This window comes from Pholcus phalangioides, unplaced genomic scaffold (genome assembly GCF_987345545.1).
Source record: "Pholcus phalangioides strain wild (caught in Gottingen) unplaced genomic scaffold, Ppha-v1.0 ptg000007l_1, whole genome shotgun sequence".
NCBI lineage: Eukaryota > Metazoa > Arthropoda > Arachnida > Araneae > Pholcidae > Pholcus > Pholcus phalangioides.
The window spans coordinates 2419840-2441156 of record NW_028301600.1 but is presented as its reverse complement, the minus strand read 5'-3'; the positions used below and the strand labels follow the sequence as shown (position 1 = coordinate 2441156).

General features: G+C 37.7%; 1 protein-coding gene across 8 annotated transcripts in view; it reads right to left on the bottom strand.

Annotated features, from left to right (window-relative positions):
- LOC149084790 (peroxisomal N(1)-acetyl-spermine/spermidine oxidase-like) overlaps positions 1-21317 on the bottom strand; it is a 199078-nt gene that overhangs the window by 17604 nt on the left and 160157 nt on the right. For 3 of the 8 annotated variants that reach the window (XR_016192759.1, XR_016192758.1, XR_016192760.1), the window contains exons 10-12: positions 12612-12783; positions 1465-1577; positions 824-936 (exon numbers count right to left, since the gene is read on the bottom strand). Coding sequence is in view for 3 of the 8 variants with exons in the window: in XM_089232531.1 (XP_089088657.1) it covers positions 912-936; positions 1465-1577; positions 12612-12783 (310 nt within the window). In the remaining 5 variants the exon portion in view is untranslated. Of the gene's footprint in view, positions 1-823; positions 937-1464; positions 1578-12611; positions 12784-21317 lie in introns of those variants that run through there. The other 5 variants (XR_016192762.1, XM_089232534.1, XR_016192761.1 and 2 more) reach the window with 4 other exon arrangements.

The window sequence follows — 21317 nt, the reverse complement described above, 5'->3', positions numbered from 1 at the left end:
AAGCCTCAGCTGCTGTAGCTTTGTCTTTTTATTGAATTAAAAATTTTGTGGCAACTCGTTTTGTTGAAAGACTTTCATTGGAATCAGTGCACTTTGAATATTCATACACAGTGCCGGATTTTCCTATAGGCTAGACCAGCTGCAGCCTAGGGCTTCAAAAATCACAAACTGTTATTTTTTGGAGATATTACTCTAAGATCAAATATTATTAACTGTAACATACTGTAAAACTATTAATATACTTCTTTTTAATTGTATTTCAATTCAACAATTACTTTGAGAAATACATATTTTGTTATGTAAGAATGGCTTTAGATACATATTAAGCCCATAAATTACCATATATCATATTCAACACAAAAAACAGCAACAATTTTTTGTTCACAAAGGACAGTTGAAGTTAAACATATATTGAGCTCCATTACCTTCAATAGCCTAGGACCCCATCAAACCCAAATTTGGTCCTGTTCATACAGAGTGTTCAATATAGCTGATCAAGAGTAGAACATATGTATATAAATTTTTTTTTTCATAGTGTTACAGTAAGAAATAATGCTGAGAAATAAGATAACATTGATTGTTTTACTTTCAAATTAAAAAGAAACTATAGCTTTCACACACATACTTTTGACATTCCGATACATTTAATATTTTTACACCATTGATGCAAAAATCATTAAGAAGTAGTCTATATTGAAACACTATCTTTGTTAGACCAATTCAAGGGATAAAAGAAAAATTAAAAACTATGACAGCAAATAACATCCTGCTATTCAAAAAACAATATTTAAAAAAATTGATAAAAAATAATGTCCATACATACTTTAGCATAGAATCAATGGAAATTGGATTTATACATTTGATATCAGAAAAAACATATTTACTGATATACTCTTCTATTAGATGAACAATCAACAGCTTGATTTATTCATAGTCCTAAGGAAAAATTATTGAGGAATTATAAGTTTACAATAAAAATATAAAAATACTTATGCATGCATTAAATTATAAATTTTTCATTTCATTATTATAACTCAAACAAATTTTTGCTAAAAATACATACATACTAAATCTGTAATCCATAACTCAAATGTTTACAGCTAATGTATAATTGCCTTCTAGTAAAATAGTTAAGACATTTGCATTCTGAAGCAAAATAACCCATAGCACAGCATGTAAAAACCTATTACTTTATCAACACATAGTGATACAGAATAGGTGTGAAACATTTGCAGGGGGGAGGATACAAATGGGTTAGGGAAAAGAGCAATGCAAGTTTTTTGAATTTCTATAAAGAAATATGATTTTATTTAAAACCCAATAAACATATGTGGTTTATTAACTAAAACACATTAAAAATAAACTACATGAACTGTTGGATTATTTTTCACAGTTCTTTTATATACAACAAAATGTGAAATTAAATGGAGTCATTACTTGCATAACTAATGAAAAGTTACTTGCTTTGAGAAATTGATGATACGATCCGCTTCGAGCCAACCTGAACGCAAAGCCCCATGAACTGTTGCGAAGTATTCCTCATCCATTGCTTCACCAGCAAAAGTAACAACAGGCCACTGCATAATAAAGTAAAAGCTGTGATATTATTCAAAAGTATCTATTTGAGAAGAAATCAAGAGGTAAAAGGATCATGTTAGCTATCAGGTCATTTCATAGTTATACAATGATTCCACCAAGGCTAACTACCAAAGCTTCTCACAAAAGATGTTTTAGTAGAAACTAATTAACAATGTGCATAGGAGTGGGTTACTTTGCCCCTCTAATACAGTGGTGGAAAAACTACAAGGCCAGATGAAAAATGGTGATTAAAAAAGTACTAGTAAGAATTTTTTTCCCAGATGATGAATGCAATGAGAAATAATATCTTAAAAACACATTCAAAAATTTGCAATACTTTTTCAGTAATTTTTTTTTGATTTACAGTGTATTGCAGTTAGAAAAAACTATAAAACCACTCCCACTCGTGTCACAAATACAAAAACCACAACAGGCAAATTGCCCAATGAGGTGGCTGAAAAATTATGCCCATAAAAAGTATGGATGTCAAATATATATAATGCATATATATAATACACTGCCCATAAAAATAATTATGGTTGTCTTATCTAAGTATGGATAGCTTCTCAATTTATCTCACTATGTCTATCCCCCTTCTTTTTAAATGTATAAATTTATTAACAACCCTATTAGTAAAAACTCCCTGCAACACCACAACCTGGCATTGTCCCTTACTAAACACTAAACTACACTGGTGTCCCCTTCCCCTTGTCGAAACAGTTGAATGACGGTGTGCTATTAACTCATGGACCATTCTCTCCATCCCATTGAAAATTTTAGATACTTCAATCATATCCCCCGACACATGCATTCCTCCAATGTAAAGATATTCAAGAAATTAAGTCTTTCTTCATAGCTCAAGCCTTGCCAACAAGAGCATGCGTAGCTCTTCTCTGTACCGCCTCAATAAAAAGTCTATGTTCCTCTTTAGCTACGGTCTCCAAAACCTTATGGCATACTCCATTGCAGGACGAAGTCTTTGAAAAGCGTAAGAATGACTTTAGGAGAATGCGAAGAGAACTTCATGAAAATGAAACTGAGCATTCTATTTGTTTTTTTGGGAGGCAAATCAAATGTTCATTACGACTGTCAAAGTATTTGTTCACTACTAGGAAAGTTTGTAAGTTGTAGAGTGACTATATCAATTTTTTGGAGGAGGTCACAAAATTTTTCTTGCAGGGTCACAAAAATCCCAAGCCTGGCTTCGACTATACAGTATGTTCAAACATCATAATGCAGCGATGCCCCGAGAAAATTGGTGTAGGTATTTTGGCATTAATAAGGCATCAATTACTAAAACTCAACTCCAAAAATTCAAAAGAAAAAAAAATTATGATGGCTCATCAACAAAAACTTTAATGCAGATAGTTATCTGGCATAATTAAGAATGGGGAAATAAATCTAGTCCAAAAAACAGGACAGTATCTGTACAGGGAATGCACGGCCAAGTCATTTTATTAGGTAAATGATGATTAGCTTTGGAGATGCAATATGTATTTTTATTTTTACAAATACGTTTTCAATTTTTGATATCCTTCAAGAGGGAGCACCCCCTTCCCACGTATATCTGCACGAGCACCCACAGGTTGAAAATACTTCTGCGCCTTGGTCCTATGTCAAGCCCACCTCGGCATAGAACTGTATCAGGAAACAGTACATACAGGAAATAACTCCTTATGATTAAGGAAAGCCATGTGAATTTGGCTTCACAGCAGAACTCTTGAGCTATACAAAAAATGCAAAGACAAACATCTAGGGCCTTCCTCTTTGCGGGGGGAGGGGGGGGAGTGCTATAAAGAGTACAGACTGTACCAACGAACGAAGTGCCAAAAAACCTCTGAACTGCAAAAGGTTAATAGTGTCTAAGACACTGATTAACAATTTCCTGAAGAACAGCAAACTTTATTCTGAGCATAAAAGTACAGTTAGGCAGTCTTCTTTAACAAGTCATCCGAAGAGAATAAAAAATTCCAGATGTGAACAAATAAAATGTCTTATTTCAATTTTATCTATTCCAAGGTCCGTATCAATAGAAGTGGATGGATCTCACCATTGGAAGTCCATATCCATTTAGACGAATATCACATTGCTGCTCGTCAACTAAGTTGATGTCGTTTAGTCACGTTCACGGTGCAGGTTCATCCACTCCGTTAGAACCAACCAAAGAGTAGAGTTCCATGTTTCAAGACAAGTCATCAGCAGCCAATGTCAGGTAGGAGATCTCCCCATGATCACAGATGAAAGTCCATTGGAGTTCGGCCAAATCAACCTCGGAAGTTGGAGGAAATACTGGATGTCTCCATTTTAGCACCAAGTTAGAAGCTTCATCAAGAATAAACCGCTCAAGGTTTCATCACCCAGTGAGGCCGGCCAGTCACCAAACTGTAAACTTGTTATAAAACATCTTCACCAGACCCGCCAGGAACAAGAACACTAATTATATGTTATCTCACAACATCATGTTAAGATTTCATGACAGAAGCCGAGAACAACTAATTTTAGCTACTCAAGTAGTAAAAGCAAGAAGTGAGTAAGTGATTGCGATTAGTACGAACAAGAGACACGTATTTATACCACTGAAGACCAGTTCTAATCTAAGATTAATTGTCCACAAAGGAAACTGACTCTCTGACATCACAAAGGAAACGACTTTGCATATTCACATGAACAATATTGTACAACTATGATATTCTGTACATCTGCCAACATAAAAAACTGTAAACGTCGAAGACCTGGTTAGGATCTGCAACATTAGGCCTATTATAGATTGTATAAGCTCATAACATTATTAACCGTGAGATGGTCCTAGGTCAACCGATGGCATGAAGGTAAAATATTGTAAAAACATGTGTAATTATGCTTGCAAAACATTATCATTTCTCAATGAGAAACATTGCCATCAGAATTTCTAACTTTGACGACTTTGTTTGGTCCCCACCTGCGAACCATGGGACCTGACTAACGACAATTCACGGGTACTCCCATCATGTTACAGGTTGTATGTTGGATTCTTTCCCTCGCAAACAATTACACATGTGCCCTTAGGCGCTACGGGTGAGTTATAGCGTGACGGCTGAATCGCATGGAATCCTTTTACAGAACCTAGGCTATCGTTGGCGGGAATGCAACTGACCCTCCTCCGCGGCTATGGTTTCTTTTCTTCTCTTAAGACCTTATCACCAGAAGAAAGCTTATGGTCACACAAATTTCAGTGAAAGGAAATTTGAGAAGAAAAATTAAGGATTAATAAAGGAAAAGAGGTAACCACACAGAATTATGTTTGCTTGGATGCTCTTGGGGGGGGGGGGCGATCGTCCCTGCCTGGATCAGTCACTGCTTCCAAGTCTGATATTTCTGTAGAGCAGATACTGCAGAATTCTCGTTTTGGTAAAACAATTTTACCAAGAAAATGAGATATCGTAAACTTATCGTCATTGTGAGCAGCAAACACTTTGAGAAGAAAGATCTCTGCAAATTTTTCTAGGTTTTGTAACAGCTGCTACATAACATCACATAAATTTACGTGTTTACTACAGGTATTCAAAGTGAAACGCCCTCTGGTGGTGACATGTGCAACTAATTTTTTCCCCCTGAGAAACACACACACACAAAAAAAAAAAAATTCCCATCTCCTCCACAAAATGTTTCTGATGACTGGTTTCGTCCATAGGCTACTTCAAAATAGGATCTTTTAATTATGGACGCCCTGTATATTGTACAGATGTGTATATGTACATATTTTTTTTGTTAAAATTTAAAAAAAAGTGGTAGCTGCCAGAATCCATTTTTTGCATCTAAGATTGTAAATACTTTACATCCTTGCAGCATCATTATTAAATTATGCTGAATATAATATTATTAGATTATGCTGATTATTTATATATTTATGTAGATATGCTAAATAAATAAATAAAATAAATTATCAGCAGCTGGTATTTGATAGCGAGGTCTTTGTACAGCATCATTTAATGGCCTTGGGTCTAGACAAACACACAATTTTTTGGGTGTATTCACCACAACCATGTTGCTGATAGACTCGGTGCATTGCTCTACTTTTGCAATTATTACATCATCACTCATGCATTTAAGTTTCTCTTTCACTTTGCTATGAAGAGCCAATGGCACTTTTCATGGTGCTGCTACATTTGGTGTATAATTTTCTTTCAATTTAATTTTCACAGTAAGTTTGAGTCGTCCCCATGGCCGGCTGAAGTTGGTTTTCTGTGATTCTCAACTTCAAGATGCGAATGCGAATCTCCCCTTTAAAAAGTCTTGCCACAGAGAGCAATAGACCTACAAACAGTACAAATGTAATTCAATCATAACACATCACTCACTTCACTTCTGAAATGTAGACGGCAGCACTGAAAAATCAAACACGACACTACAGTGTGTTAAGAACCTAATATATTTCAGGGTGATCAAAATAAAGCAGAGCAAGTTTGACGAGATATCTCAGGATTGTCACTGTAAGGGTTAAGGGCGGCAAAATATTATCCACCTCAGGTGGCAGAATTTCTAGGACCAACAGGGCCGTAACATACCTTCTCGGGGGCAACAGGCAGACATTTCCTTGAGGAGTGCCTTAAAAAGAAAAAAATTATGCAAAATAAGTGTACATTTTTTGTGAGGCCCCATTTGGGGTAGTGTCCCGGTTGCCCCAGCCTAGTTACACAAGTAATTTTACACAACTCTGCATTTGCGAATAATAAATTCTTAAAATGAAATTCCCGGTTATAATCATCTCAAATTTAATCTTACATAACACAGATCCTCCTAAAAAGGCATTGAAATATGATACCTAAAGTCTTGATTGGTATTTTTTATGGTTTGCTATTACTGTATGGTCCCGCTTAAGAGTGACCATTGGCTAGAGCTTCATCACAAAGAGATACTATCACCAACACATCCCCCCAAAGACAGACGCCATGCCATTCTCCCCTTCCCCCACCTATCTAATAGATAGATAGATAGAACCGCTCACAGCCCCGGACTGATGCAAAGCACCTTACTTCCGTTACCTCAAAAGAGGCAGAGTTGTGTCGGAAAAGTTAGCAAAGATTTATAGTGGTGGCTCCCCTTGCCCCGTGCTCGCAAGTTTCAAATTACTCGCGTCGTTCTCCCCATGAAGACAGCCATCAACTCGATGCAACGTACAAGCCATTTGACTAAAATGTATAGCTGAATCCAATGACTAGGGAGAAAAATTGCACGTGCGCCCAGTGGCACATAAGGGCCGGAGACCGCAGCCTGGGATTTCAAAAGAAGGGTGGAAAAGACCTGTGGACAAGAAAGAAGAAAAAGAAGCTGGCACGTTGAAGTGGGAGAGATTTGAGAATGGTCTAAATACACAATGCATACAAATTACATATATACAGCGCCTCGACTGTGACGGGAAACGAAGAAACAAAGCCTCCGTCCACAGCGCTGAACAGTGTGTTCTGCTCGCTCTTCCCCTTACAGAACATGCAATATATACACACACAGAATACACACATAGCCCACACTGCGACGGGAACAATCAAACAGAGCCTCCGTTGACAGTGCTGGGCATTCACATTTGAATTACATGTATACATTATTTACTTTACAAAAATTTCCCTTTTTTATACTATTGGGAATGCACATAAACATTACTATGAAGGTAGTATTGGGTACAAATATCACCCTGAGCTCATACAAATATATATTCAAGGTTACAAAATTGCTATCATACTATAAAAGTGTGGCGGGAACAATCAAACACAGCCCCCGTTCACAGTGCTGGGTGGCAGCGATCACATTTGAATTTCCCATACATATATTTACATAATATATTTATATAATATACACTATTTACATAATATAAATTTCCATTTTTATATAATTGTTGATACACATAAACATTACTATGCACGACACATATATTGGAAAAAATGCCATAATGAGCTCATATAAATATTCAATTACTAAACCACCATCATACTATGAAATTGTATATACAAAAACATTCATAATTTATACAGGGTGTATTACTAAAATATTATAGTTTAGCAGCGTATATAAGTGCGTCCCTCTATGTTGAATCTGCATCTGTTTCAGATTCTACTTCCGAATCATTAGTGGATTGTTCCCTGCTTTCAGTTATTATCAAAATAGTTTCTTTATTATTCATCAAATAGCCCAAGACTTGTTGTAGTTTTCTCGTTGCAGATCTTTGCAAAATAATTTTCCGTTTCCACAAGATCTCTCTTCCGCTCGGCGGCGCCTCCAAATGGTATCCCTTTGTGTACTCACACTGTGTCACATAGTGTATCACGCTTCCCGGATGGCCGCATCTACACGTGCTGGTCTGGCTGATTTTGAACCTTTGCATGTATTCACCGAATGGACCGTGTTCTGTGAGGAACATTATTATTTCTCTCGGCATGACTTCTTTCATTTTACCCACTTTTGGTATAACGTCGAAGACCTTTCTTCCAGTTGTGCATATTTGCCAATGGTGTTGCCATTTCTCTGACGCTTCTTTCGAGAGCAGATTTTTAATATAGGATGCCGGCAATTTCATTAGGTGGTTTTCAAGTTGATGTTTTGTAGCCTCTTTCGCGAATTTATCCGCCATTTCATTCCCTTCAATGCCTACATGAGCTTTTACCCACCGTATTGTAATCTTCCTGTTGTCCATCAGTATTTTTCTAATGTCATGCACTAGGTTATGAGGGGATTCTACGTCTCGTATTGCCTGTATACATGACATGCTGTCTGTGTTTATAGTTGATTTCTCTGCAAAATGTTTTGCATAATTGACCGCCATCCAGATTGCGTATAACTCTGCTTGGAATACAGTGTTGTTATTGAGCAATCGGCAGTTCCATTTGTCCGTTACGTCACCCATGTATATACTGACGTAGGCGGCCCCTACACCGTCCACGGTCTTTGAACCATCTGTGAAAATAATTCGATTTGTTGATTCTTCTGCATCTGTGGTCAAGACCTGTGTCGGCAAAATATCTTTCACCGCGTGATACGTCCATGGTGGATGTTTATGCTCTACATCTGTAGGAAGATATGTTACATTGTTTATTTTAATCTCACGCTTTAGCCTTAAATTTGCTTTCTGTACTTCGTTGTCCAAAAGTACATGTAGTGGGGGATTGTTAGTTAATACCACCTATCTAATACAAATATCCAAATACAAATACAACGCCACAACAGGCAAAATGCCCAACGAGGTGGCTGAGAAAAAGATGCCCATAACAAATATGGATGTCATATATTTCAAAAATACAGCAACCCAATTAAAAACACAATCACAAAAATTATAAACAATATATACACATGATACCATGCACATAAAGAATATTACGGTAGTCTTATTCTAAGTATGGATGGCTTCTCGGTTTACCCCAACATGTTTATCGTATTTCTTTTTAAACGTATTAATTGTCCAGGAAACAGTTATTTTCTGGATAATATGCTGAGGTGAACTCGGAAAGAAAAGTCATCACGTCTCCGCCAGGACGATGTGATTACTTTTCTTTCCGAGTTCACCTCAGCATATTATGCAGAAAATAACTGTTTCCTTGATATCTTGGGCTGAGAAAAAGCCATCTATATCTCACTCGTGTCAATTGTGTTACAATTTACTACTTCCGAGGGTAAGCTATTCCATTCATTAACAACCCTATTAGAGAAAAATTCCCTGCGACACCGTAATCTCCGATTGTCCCTTACCAATCGATACTGGTGTCCCCTTGTAAAAGCAGTCGACTTGCGGTGTACTAAAAGTTTATGGTCCATCTATCCATCCCGTTGAAAATTTTGAACACTTCGATCATATCTCCCCGACACCTGTGCTCATCCAATGTAAACATATTTAAAAAATGAAGTCTCTCTTCATAACTCAATCCCTGCGTGCCAATAAGGACACGTGTAGCTCTTCTCTGCACCCCTTCAACAAAGTCTATGTCCCTCTGTAGGTATGGGTCTCCAAAACCTTACAGTATACTCCAGTCCAGGACGAACTAAGCCTCGAAAAAGTGGAAGAATGACTTTAGGAGAATGCGAAGAGACCTTTTTGAAAATGAAACAGAGCATTCTATTCGCTTTTTTGATCATTGCTGAACAAACTTCAGAAAACCTAAGCCGCTCGTCAATGAGAATTCCTGAATCTTTGACCCTAGTTGCATCCACACACAGGATAGCAACACCATTCAACTCGTAAGAGAACCTTGGGTTGTTCGAATCAAAGTGAGCGACCATGCACTTGTCAATGCTAAACATCATGCTCCATTCATTTGCCCACGATGCAATCCTCTTTAAGTTGCTCTGGAGCAACTCCCTATCGCTTTGATTCCCGATTACCCCCATTAGCTTCATGTCATCTGCGAATTTGCTATCAATCCTATCGATACCCTGATCGAGTTTATAGTGAAAAAAGTATGGGGCCAAGGAAACTTCCTTGAGGAACTCCACTTCTGACGTCTGTCCAACCAGAGAATTCCCAGTTTAGCATAACTCGTTGCGACCTATCTCTTAACCACGATTCTATCCAATTCAGCAAGTTGCCCCCTATCCCAATCTCATGTAAACGCTTCAAGAGTTTACCATGTAGGACCTGATGGAATGCCTTCCCCTTCCTGATTATCCATCAATATATTATTCTCGTGTATTCACTTCACAAACTGCCTTTTGATGATAATCTCCGAAATTTTCGAGAGGGAGCTCGTCAAACTCACTGGACAAGAATTGGACACAGCTTCTCTACTACCCTTCTTAAATATCGGAACAACATTAGCAAGTTTCCAATCCCTTGGGACGATGCCCTCAGCAACACTTCCCCTGTATATCTGTGCGACTGGCTCCAACAATTCATTAGCACATTCCCTGAAGTCCCTGGGATAGATATTATATGGTCCTGGTGCTTTGCTTGCACCTACATTTCTTAGAAGAATTTGGTCCTCCACGTCTTCCACTTGAATATCGTTGAGGATTTTATTACCCCATGCAACACCTGTACATTGAATATAATTATCTCCATTAAAAACCGACGCGAAAAAGTCATTGAAAGCACTACACATGCCTAGATTGCTCTCTAACCTAGACTGTCCTATCGAGAATGGGCCAACTGTCCCCTTAGATCCATTATTGACGTATCTAAAAAATGATTTAGGGCCAGAGCCAATGTTATCTGCCAATCTAGATTCAACTTCCTTTTTACTATCCCTTATTGCTTTCTTCAATGCTCTTCTTTTATCAGTAAACAATGATAGGTCACCTCGCCCACTTTCATACTCGCTGAATGAAAAATTTTTATACTCTCTACAAACATTTGAGATTCAATAATGATGGAATCACTTGTCAAGTATTGTATAGTCACATAGTGGGGTTCAGTATACACAGAAACACTCATAAAACCACAAAACAGTGGAACACTCCTTAATACGACTTTTACTCATTCATTATACATGTTTGGCTTCAGTCGCAGTTCATTCCTATACATTTTAACGTTAAAATATTTAATTTATGAGATGCACAACAAGGCCGTAGTGAGAGGAGTGGGCCTGGTTTTCCCCCTTCCCCGAAATGTGAGAAAATAACCAAAAGAAGGGAAAAAGATGGTCAAATCTGTTGTTATATCACTTTCGTCCTCCCCCCAGTAACAAAATTTCTGGCTACAGGCCTGATGCACAACATCAATTACACAGTGTTTTCATTTTGACTCAAACCCAGAAACTCTGTAAAAACTTTATTTCTGTCAATAAGATTTTAATTTTTTTGTAGGTAGCTAAAGACGCCACTGAAATTAATATTTTTATGAATATTATCACCAGAAAAGTCATAATTTTTAGCATGGCTGTAAACGGATACATAAACATTCAGCAAGCTGATGGCCCCTTTAAAGTGGGTTCTAAAATGGTTTGTTTATTGTAAGTTTTTTAGGCGAGCCATAAACGAAATAATTTATATTTTTCGAAAGGCAACCATATTAGACGTACACAGACCATACTTCTTCGCATACTACATGTTCCTTCCGAGTTTTTTTCCATTGTGTTAGTGCTTTATTTCTCAGCGTTATTCCTGAAGCATTTGCAACTGGTCTGCTGGTGAGAAGCATGTACAATATATCAATTTGTGCTTTGCTTTCATTTCCATTAGATAGATAGAGAGAACCGCTCATAACCCGGACTGATGCAAAGCAACTTACATTCGTTACCTCAAAAGAGGCAGGGTTGTGTTGGAAAAAGTTTTAAAGATTATTTAATAGTGGTGACCCACTTGCCCCGTGCTCGCAAGTATCAAATCACTCGCATCGTTCTCCCCATGAAGACAGCTATCAAGTCGATGTAACGTACAAGCCATTTGACAAAAAATGTATACAAAGGGTTCTCTCTCTCCACTCTGTATGCATTTTTTTTCCATTCCCCTCTCTTTGGATCTGGAGACCACCCAATCTCCGAATTTGAATGATTTTGTACTACTACACTGATGTTTATCTATCTATATTTCTCTAAAATAGAATGTTTTAACCCTGGCATATGATGACAACCCGGTAACTTTAGATCCTTTCTACTCCCAGGGTTATATAACTAAATCGTTTTCACTTTAATGAGCGTCAAAAAAGAAAAAAAATCAATCAATGGTCCTATCCTTCACCTTGGTCATCCTTTATCTGTTCTGACTTTTTATGAGAGCAAAAGACATATTCCATAGAAGTTGGTCCCTGGAAAACTTATCTTTTCAGTTGAACTTCCTTCTTGAAAAAAATATCATTCATAAAAAATCGGACTAGAAAATGGCGAAATCTTTTTGTGTGCATTTTTTCTTTGACTCCCTTCATATTGGTAGGGTTTGAAGTTGAAGCTGCTTCAGAATAACACGAGAAGGGCTTTGCCACACCGGTGGTCATTTTTTATCTTCACTGGTGGGGCGAAATCCCCACCAGTTAACATGTAAAAAAAAGGCTTGCTGGGCCCTGGTGATGTGTAACCTAACATACATATATATTTACTACTTTATTAAATTTATTTATGCATATGAATTGTCACACTCACCTGTACACTTTCATAACTTTCAGTTGTGTATGAAAGACTTAAAGGTTCATTAAGATCTTTCACTGTGCATCCATTTTCATAAAAATTCTTTGTTCTACTACTGTATGATCCTTTAATATAATCATCACTGAACCAGCTTGATCTGTGAAATGAGATTAAAAGCCTAAGTAACCTGTATGTGAGATAAATGCATGTTGACAAATGGGATTAATGCATGTATATATCAGGGTTGAGGTTTTGACATAGGAAAAAAACTGGTTTAAAACATTAACTTAAGTAATTTTACAAAATATTAATTTTTTTTTTAAAATTTATTTAATTACAGTTAAACCTGTCTAAGACGGACACTGTACGAGACAAAAACCTATTTTAAATGGAACAAATATAAAATCTTGTGAATAATTAATGCTTTTTCAAACATAGGAAACCTCTTTAAGACGGAACTGTTTAACACAGAAACGGAAGGCATATTTAGTCTATTTGTAGATATAAAATCTGCTTTTGTAGATACAAAAAATGGACAGAATTTTTGGCCAAGTGCAAGTTTTTGTCCTTTGGATAGGAAGAAAGTTAAGTCGTCCTTATCCCCCTTTTTTTACTACTGAACCAGACATGCACCTCGTCCATATTCCTCTGTGAAACTTCTAACGAACTGGTACATGTTGAAATGTGTGTGTATATGTAATGAACCTGACATGAAGTTTGTTTCTGTGTAATGCTTGCTGTGTGTAGTGCTTCCACCAAGTTTTCTAATTATGAGTGAAGTGTAATGATTGAATAATTTCATTGTTGTAGGCCCATTGCTCTCTGTGGCAAGACTTAACAGGGAGATTGGTCTGCATTCCCGCCTCAAAGTTGGGAACCACAGAAAAACCAACTTACGCCGACCACCACTATGGTGACAGTGGGGTTCGAACCCTGGTCCTCGTGATGCGAGTCCATCACTATGACCAATTGACCACCATAGCGGCCCTCCCTTTTGTTAGGTGAACTCTTTCACTTCTTGGAAAAAACAATGAATGCTTACTATATGAATTGGTTCTGGAAGTTCGGCTTGAGACGAAGAAGATTTACTATTCAAAATTTAGTAAAAGCTTGTTTGGCATTTCATTTATAACGGAAATGGTGACTTTTTTTAAAAAATAAAACACTCCTATTTCTTGGAAAAAGTTTGATAATTTCAGGAGAGAAATACACAAGGGAGACTAAATTAGAATTTAGCTTGAAAGTTTTGGGGTTTTTTGGCCAGCGTGAAGTACAGTTTTCGTCTTTTGACATTTCGTTCGCACAAGTGGCAAACATTTTCAAGAAATCTTAGTTTACAGTGGGCAAAAGGCTACTCTTATGCCTTCTCTTGGCTCAAGGGGGGTTACAACCCCCCCCCCCTGCATATGGCAATGGTTCCGTCCATCGTATTGCCGATGCAATATTTTTTGAAGGATCGGATGATAATTTCGGTGGAAACACAATTCCATGCCTCATGTACCCATTGGCACACTAGGCCAATGTCAGGTTTTTTCAAGGCACCACTTTTTTGTGGTTTCTTTATCATCCATTCGATCCATAAATCCCTCACCTTTTCAAAGGCTTGTCGATGCTCACATTTAAAGGCTGTACAATTGACGTTAGTCCGTCCACCTGGTATAAAAGTCAATGATGTTTTCGATTTCTTTGCCTCTGCTTTCGTAACATTTTACTAACCATGTTCATTTTGAACAGTATCTCATGCAAGTTGACTAAATAGCAAAGGAACTTGAAGCTCTGCAGTTTTCGGGCAATTCCCAAAGCAGTGGTTTTGCCAAAAGCATCAGTTTTTTGATCTTGAGAACAGGGCCGTATTTGTTTTTGCCGCCTGTGAGCTATACAAAGTTTGCCGCCCCCCTCCCATTTCAGTCTAACTTTTTTACCCCTCCCGTGCCATTAACTAATAAATCATAAACAAACAAAAGAGAAAAAAGTAGTACTGTATATAGTTGCTCCTAAATTTCACTTTTCTGTCCTTTATTTGTATCCTATTTCGATTCGTAATGATTACCACAAGCGGGAGGAGGGTGCTCAACCTCCAGCCTGCCGGCATCTGTCTACACATCGATGAAAAACTGATAAATTTAAGAGACCTTTTTGAAAATGAAACAGAGCATTCTATTCACTTTTTTGACCACCGCTGAATAATATTCAGAAAATCTAAGCCACTCGTCAATGAGAATTCACAAATCGGTGACCCTAGTTGCATCAGAGAGGGATAGCAACACCATTCAACTCATAAGAGAACCGTGGGTTGTTCGAACCAAAGTGAGCGACCATACACCTGTCAACGCTAAACATCATGCTCCATTCATTTGCCCACGATGCAATCCTCTTTAAGTTGCTCTGGAGCAACTCCCTATCGCTTTGATTCCCGATTACCCCCATTAGCTTCATGTCATCTGCGAATTTGCTATCAATCCTATCGATACCCTGATCAAGTTTATCAATTTAAAGTGAAAAAAGTATGGGGCCAAGGACACTTCCTTGAGGAACTCCACTTGTGACGTCTGTCCAACTAGAGAATTCTCAGTTTACCATAACTCGTTGCGACCTATCTCTTAACCACGATTCTATCCAATTCAGCAAGTTGCCTCCTATCCCAATCACGTGTAAACGCTTCAAGAGTTTACCATGTTGAATGCCTTCTGGAAATCAAGGTAAACAACATCTACATTCTTGCCATTACCCAAAGCCTTCGTCACGTGATTATAGAAGCAAAGGAGGTTAGTTACACATGATTTCCCCTTCCTGAACCCATGCTGATTATCCACCAATATATTATTCTCATCTATTCACTTCACAAACTGCCTTTTGATGATAATCTCCGAAATTTTCGAGAGGGAGCTCGTCAAACTCAATGGACAAGAATTGGACACAGCTTCTCTACTACCCTTCTTAAATATCGGAACAACATTAGCAAGTTTCCAATCCCTTGGGACGATACCCTCAGCAACACTTCCCCTGTATATCTGTGAGAGAGTATATTGAGAATTTGTGGGATGAGGTTAAAAGGTCTGTTAAAATCTGTGGAACATCACCTTCTAATCTGAGGGAATTAAGAGCTGCAATTTTGTTAGCATGAGCTAATATACCTCTTCAATGGTTTCAGAAACTTGTAGAGTCTATGCCTAGGATATCTGCTGTCATCAAAGCCAGAGGGGGTCACACAAAATATTAGTGGTGAGTAGCAGGGTGTTCCCAATTTTTTGGCCATTGGGTGTATATATTCTAGTCTTTTTATTATCATTATTTCTTTATTTTCTAAAAGGGTTGTTTATAGTATGTGGGACTTGATTATGCATTGTTGAGTGGTGGTAAAGTGCCTAACTGTCCCGGTCACTCTTTTGTTGGTTCAAACCCAGTTTCTCTGTTTGTATCACATCCTTTTTTGATTTTATTATACAATGAAACCTGTACAAAATTGAATGTCAAGGGACTGAAATAATATTCCATTTTATAAAGGTGCACACACACATAAAAGCATTAATCAATGAAGGGACTATTTTTTGATTCCTTTCGTCGAAGACAGGTTTCTGTCTCATAAAATATACATCTTAGATAGGCATCACTGTGCAGTGCAGGGCCGCAACTGGGGGGGGGGGAGCAGGCGGGTCTCGTGGCCCGGGTGCTGGTTTATCTTGCATTTCCCAGTTCTTTATCATTTTTACCCCAGTAACCATTGGATGGATGACAATAATGAATGAAACAAGACTTTAATTAAACTATAAATATTTATTCAATTACACAAATACAAATACAATGCCACAACAGGCAAAATGCCCAACGAGGTGGCTGAGAAAAAGATGCCCATAAAAATATGGATGTCATATATTTCAAAAATACAGCAACCCAATTAAAAATGCAATCAATAAAAATTTTGTTATCAACCTTTCCCAAAGAAAAGTTAGTGAAAACTGACGACACGATGATCACTGAAAGAAAACTCATCCCCCACCGAAACATGTTCAACAAGATCCTCAGGACTAGTAAGAACCAAATCCAAAATATCAGTACCATTACAACCCTCTTACGCTTACACATGTAGGAAATTTCATCATGGAATTCGGCGATGTAGTTTGTATCCCTATTCTGTGTTTTCAATGACGCTGGAACATATCTGCTCATGTTGCTAAAGTAATACCAATCACCATTTGAACATAGCTCAAATATTGCACAAAAAGTGTTTTTTTTTAATTAAAATTTTTGAAGGCATATCCATGGGACCTTTTCCTTATAAGTAGTTGTAGCTCTTTTTGTTTGCAAGTCATTTCAGTTCCAAGGGACTTTCCCATACACCCTACATGTCCATTAATCATGAGAATAAAATGAGCATCATAGAATCTCAGTACTACAACGGTAGTCACAGCAATAGACTTGAGACAGTACATTTTATCGCTGATTTCAGACAGATCTCTACCCTTTGAGTGGCATTAACAAGATATCTTGCCTCTTTATTTTAGCATTTACAAGCCCAAATATTTTGTAAAGTTAATCCCTCTCTCAGTTGAACACTTTTCCCTATACCAATGGTTCACAAACTTTTGTCAACCACGGCTCCCTTGCCTAATTCATGATTCGTCAGCGGCTCTTCAGGATAGATGAATAGATATTTTTCCGCATAAAAGAACTCTTCAAACCTTAATACGTGCACAAATCAATATCGCAAGCTCGCCACGCATAGGCAGAGATAGACTTGAAAGCCTGGGAGGCGGCACGGTCATTATTGCTGGGGGCACGATGATGTCAATTCATATACATTTATACATTAAATAAGTCGACTCCACCTTTGACACTGGGGGGGGGGCAATGCCCCATGTTGCCACGACAACCCACATAAAGATTGGCAATGCCCCTAGTAACAGCAACGCACACTTTGAAAGAATTGTTCTATACCCATCACTTTTTCATTACTTTATATACTCATTTACTGCTGACAATCATAAGGAAGCTTATTGCTATTCTGCCGTGTAAAGGGTTAAAAGATATCAATCAATAGTCTCATCAATATGTAGTTAAAAAGTACAAAAAAAAAGTCACTGAGAAAATAAAACTTGTAAAATAAAACAAGCAATAATGGCATAGCTTTGTTATCTGAAGTTTATACCGCAAAAAACTCAGGATCTCTCTCAGAAACCTCTTTCCTGTAGACTACAGAATTGTTTATTCCAGTGATATTATCAAAATTGAAGTTCAAAGCTCAACATAAGTTTAAATAAACAAATACAGACATAGAAACATGTATTAAAAAAAAATAGCATCCTAGTGAAAAGAGATGCTGTATATTGAGATTAAAAGAGGAAGGAGAAATGGTTTGACGTTTGTTTTTCCATTTTTCATGACTTCTGGCAGTGTGAGAGATAATTTGTGAAAAAAAAAAAAATGATTCTCTCTCTCTCTCTCAAATAAAAAGAAAAGATACACAACATTTTAATTATCACCATGAAGTTATCGTCTAAAACTGTTTCTCAACCGCCGGGCAGTGGCCCGGTACCGCACCGTGACATCAATCGTACCAGGCCGTATATTCATTACCCTTTCATTTTTCAACCATTTTCATGAATAACTAATTGGTTTATTTCACTATTATGGCATATATAATTTTCAATTTTTCAGCCTAAAAATCATACAAGGGGAAGATGAAAAACCCTCCCATAGTTCCAGAACGAAGGCTTCCAGCCGCAATTGTAAATTATAAGAATTTAGAGGATACCTCTTCCCCTTATAGCACTGAAAATCCTTCATTTTGTTGCAAGGCCCAAAGGAAGGGAAACATGTCTCTGGTCTTCCCCTCCCCCTTGAAACTAGTATTTTTAATTGGTTTTTTTTTTTTTTCATATTTTTGAGTATCCGTCTTCAAGAGACCCAAACAATACAGCAGGGGTGGGAAATGTTTTTTCGTACTCTCTCCGTCCCTTTTCCTCAAAAATATCCTACTGCTTCAGGGCTCTCAGTTGACAACCAGGTGACCCTGTTGTTTGCGTGTTCACGGTTTGCCATTGTCGGCACCACAGAAAATGACCAGAAGACAATAATGCCATGAGAAAACTCGGTATCCGACATTCCTTTGAAACTGGAAAAACATCTTTGCTACTCGCCAAGCTGCATAACTTCAAAGGGGAATAAGCTTTTTTTTCCTTGGAACCAAATATTTCTGTAGGGAGAGGAAAAAATCGTTTTCCAAACCCATTCAACACAAGCTGCATTCAATTAACAATATTGAAACTGTCTGGCTTTTTTTACTCAGTGAAAAGAGAGCCGCTGATAGCATACAATTAGTGTGAGGCTAAAATTCCCTGGCTGTTTTCTTGAATGGATATACAGTATACCTACCACATGAGGGGGAAAAATCGTTTCTGCTGTACAGCAATACAAATTTCTATGCTGGACTCAAAGCCGCAACTAGATGCTTGGTCACCCGGAGCAAGTGCACATTTTGACGGCTTCTTGTAATGTTGAAGGTGAGGTTTCAGAATGAAATTTGACTTTTCGGATCTAGCGCCCGGGGCACGAACTTGTCTGCTCCCCCTAGTTGCAGCCCTGGCTGGACTTCCTATGGTGTGTAATTTTTTTTTTTGCTCAAAATGTCTGTCGGATGACCAGCTGCAAGTAGAGAATCGAACCATTCCTTGCTGTTCATGTAAGATTGAACTATTTATGTGAGATATAGTAGTAATCACAAATTTTCTCTATTGAAATAATGAAACGCTCTTATGTGAGCTGAAAAAAAAAAAAATTATATTTGTTTTTTTCAAAATTCAAAGGTTTTCATAGTTACATATTGATGAACGTGATTCTACCCCATGTAAATTTGCTTTGATCTAAATTACATTTCCTTTGCTTTCTTTTGCGTAATTAACTGTAGAAAAACCATCTGATGTCATTTAAACTGGAAATGTTGCCAATAACTTTCAAGTTCAACTCTTAAATTTGGTAAAATTGTTGTGCAGATGTTGAAGCCCGATTTCCGTATGGTCAAGTTTGACAAATGACCCCACAAGGGTAGGGCCGACATGGGAACAGGCCTGGGACAATTACCATAATTTTTTGGAGTTTTTTTCAAGCTGCAAATTCACTACAGAAGGGCCAGTGAAACGTTTTGCTTGGGGAGGGGGGGGGGCATATGCGGATAAAAGTCAGTTGAGTCCCCGGACACGAAAGTAAATACTGGACCCCTTAAATTAGAAAAAGTGTAACGTTGCAACGCAAGAATGTTGCATTCCCGGTTCAATTAATTACTTTATGTATTCCAATATTGCACCACAGATTACAAGAATGAATTAACACTTTTTTTCTTTGTTTTAAAAACATTTATTTTAACATTTCGAGAATCAGATCATACACAATTAATATTTCATTCAACCTTAGTTATAAATATGTTGGTGTTTTTTCGTCGATTCATGCAAATGTAGTTTTACGTCACAAGAGTGGCGTCATTTTCTTCCCACAAGCCTTGTGTATACATACCTGTTTTTAAACTGAATAAATATACATTGCTCCTATTCGCTTTTTTGTCTCTGGATCGTTTTTTGTAGTTGTTTTCACTGATAGTTACAAACCATGAAAGTGGTCGATCCTCGACAATTGGTAGCTGAGTGTGGTGTTTTAGTTTTCGTGGTTAGGAAGTACTAAAGAAATCTGTACTTAAATTGTAAATGTGAAAACTGTTTTTTGGAAAATCGTTTACTTCTCAGAAGCAAAGCTGATCTTGGAAAGTGAATGGCATCGGCGGAAGAAACGAGTGTGTTCAAATTTCGAAGATTAAATCATGATAATTTCCAGGAATGGAAATTCAACATGAAGATGCTTCTCATGAACTATGATGTGTTTACCCTTGTGGATGGATCCGAGCTCAAGCCTCAAGAAAATGAAAAAGAACTCAGAGTGTGGAGAAAACGGGACTCGAAAGCATTGTCAACGATATCTCTCCTCATTGACGATGATTTAAAGAATTTGTTTAGTGAAGCCACAACAGCTAAAGATGCCTGGGACATTTTGTGTGGTGCTTTTGCTCCAACGACCCGTGCTAGAATTGCCACTCTACAAACTGAATTCATGAACTGTCGACTGAAATCTGACGAAAGCATGTCTGTTTTCTTGGGTCGCCTTTTGAGAGCTGCAAAAGAATTGGAATCGGTGGGCAAGATTGTAGCAGATGACGAAATTGCGTACCAAATGTTATCCAACTTGCCAGAAAAATACGACAACGTCGTAATACATGTGTATCAACTATCGGATAAGGACTTTACATCCGAAAACGTACGCAAAGCATTGGTATTGGAGTACGACCATCTTCAACATCGTGGAAATCAAGATATTCCGAGTGACTCTCCGCAGACAGCATTCCAAATGGAAAATTGGAAATACAGATTAACTTGTTTTGGATGTGGTCAACCAGGACATTTTAATAACATTGTCAACAGTCGGGAAAACGGCGGAAAGCGTCAAGACAGGGGAGTGAATTCAAGATGAGACCTCGGCAAGCCGGTGAACCTCAAGAATCATATCGTGCTACTGGTCCAAGCGTAACTTCATTTCTAGCTGGTGCATTATCGATCGACTCAAACACTGTAGAATTTGCGGTTGATACAGCAGCGACTGATCATTTCGGGAATAACAAGACATTGTTCCAAAATTTTATAGATCTCAAAAATTCAAAGGCTACAATTGCAGAGGGAACAA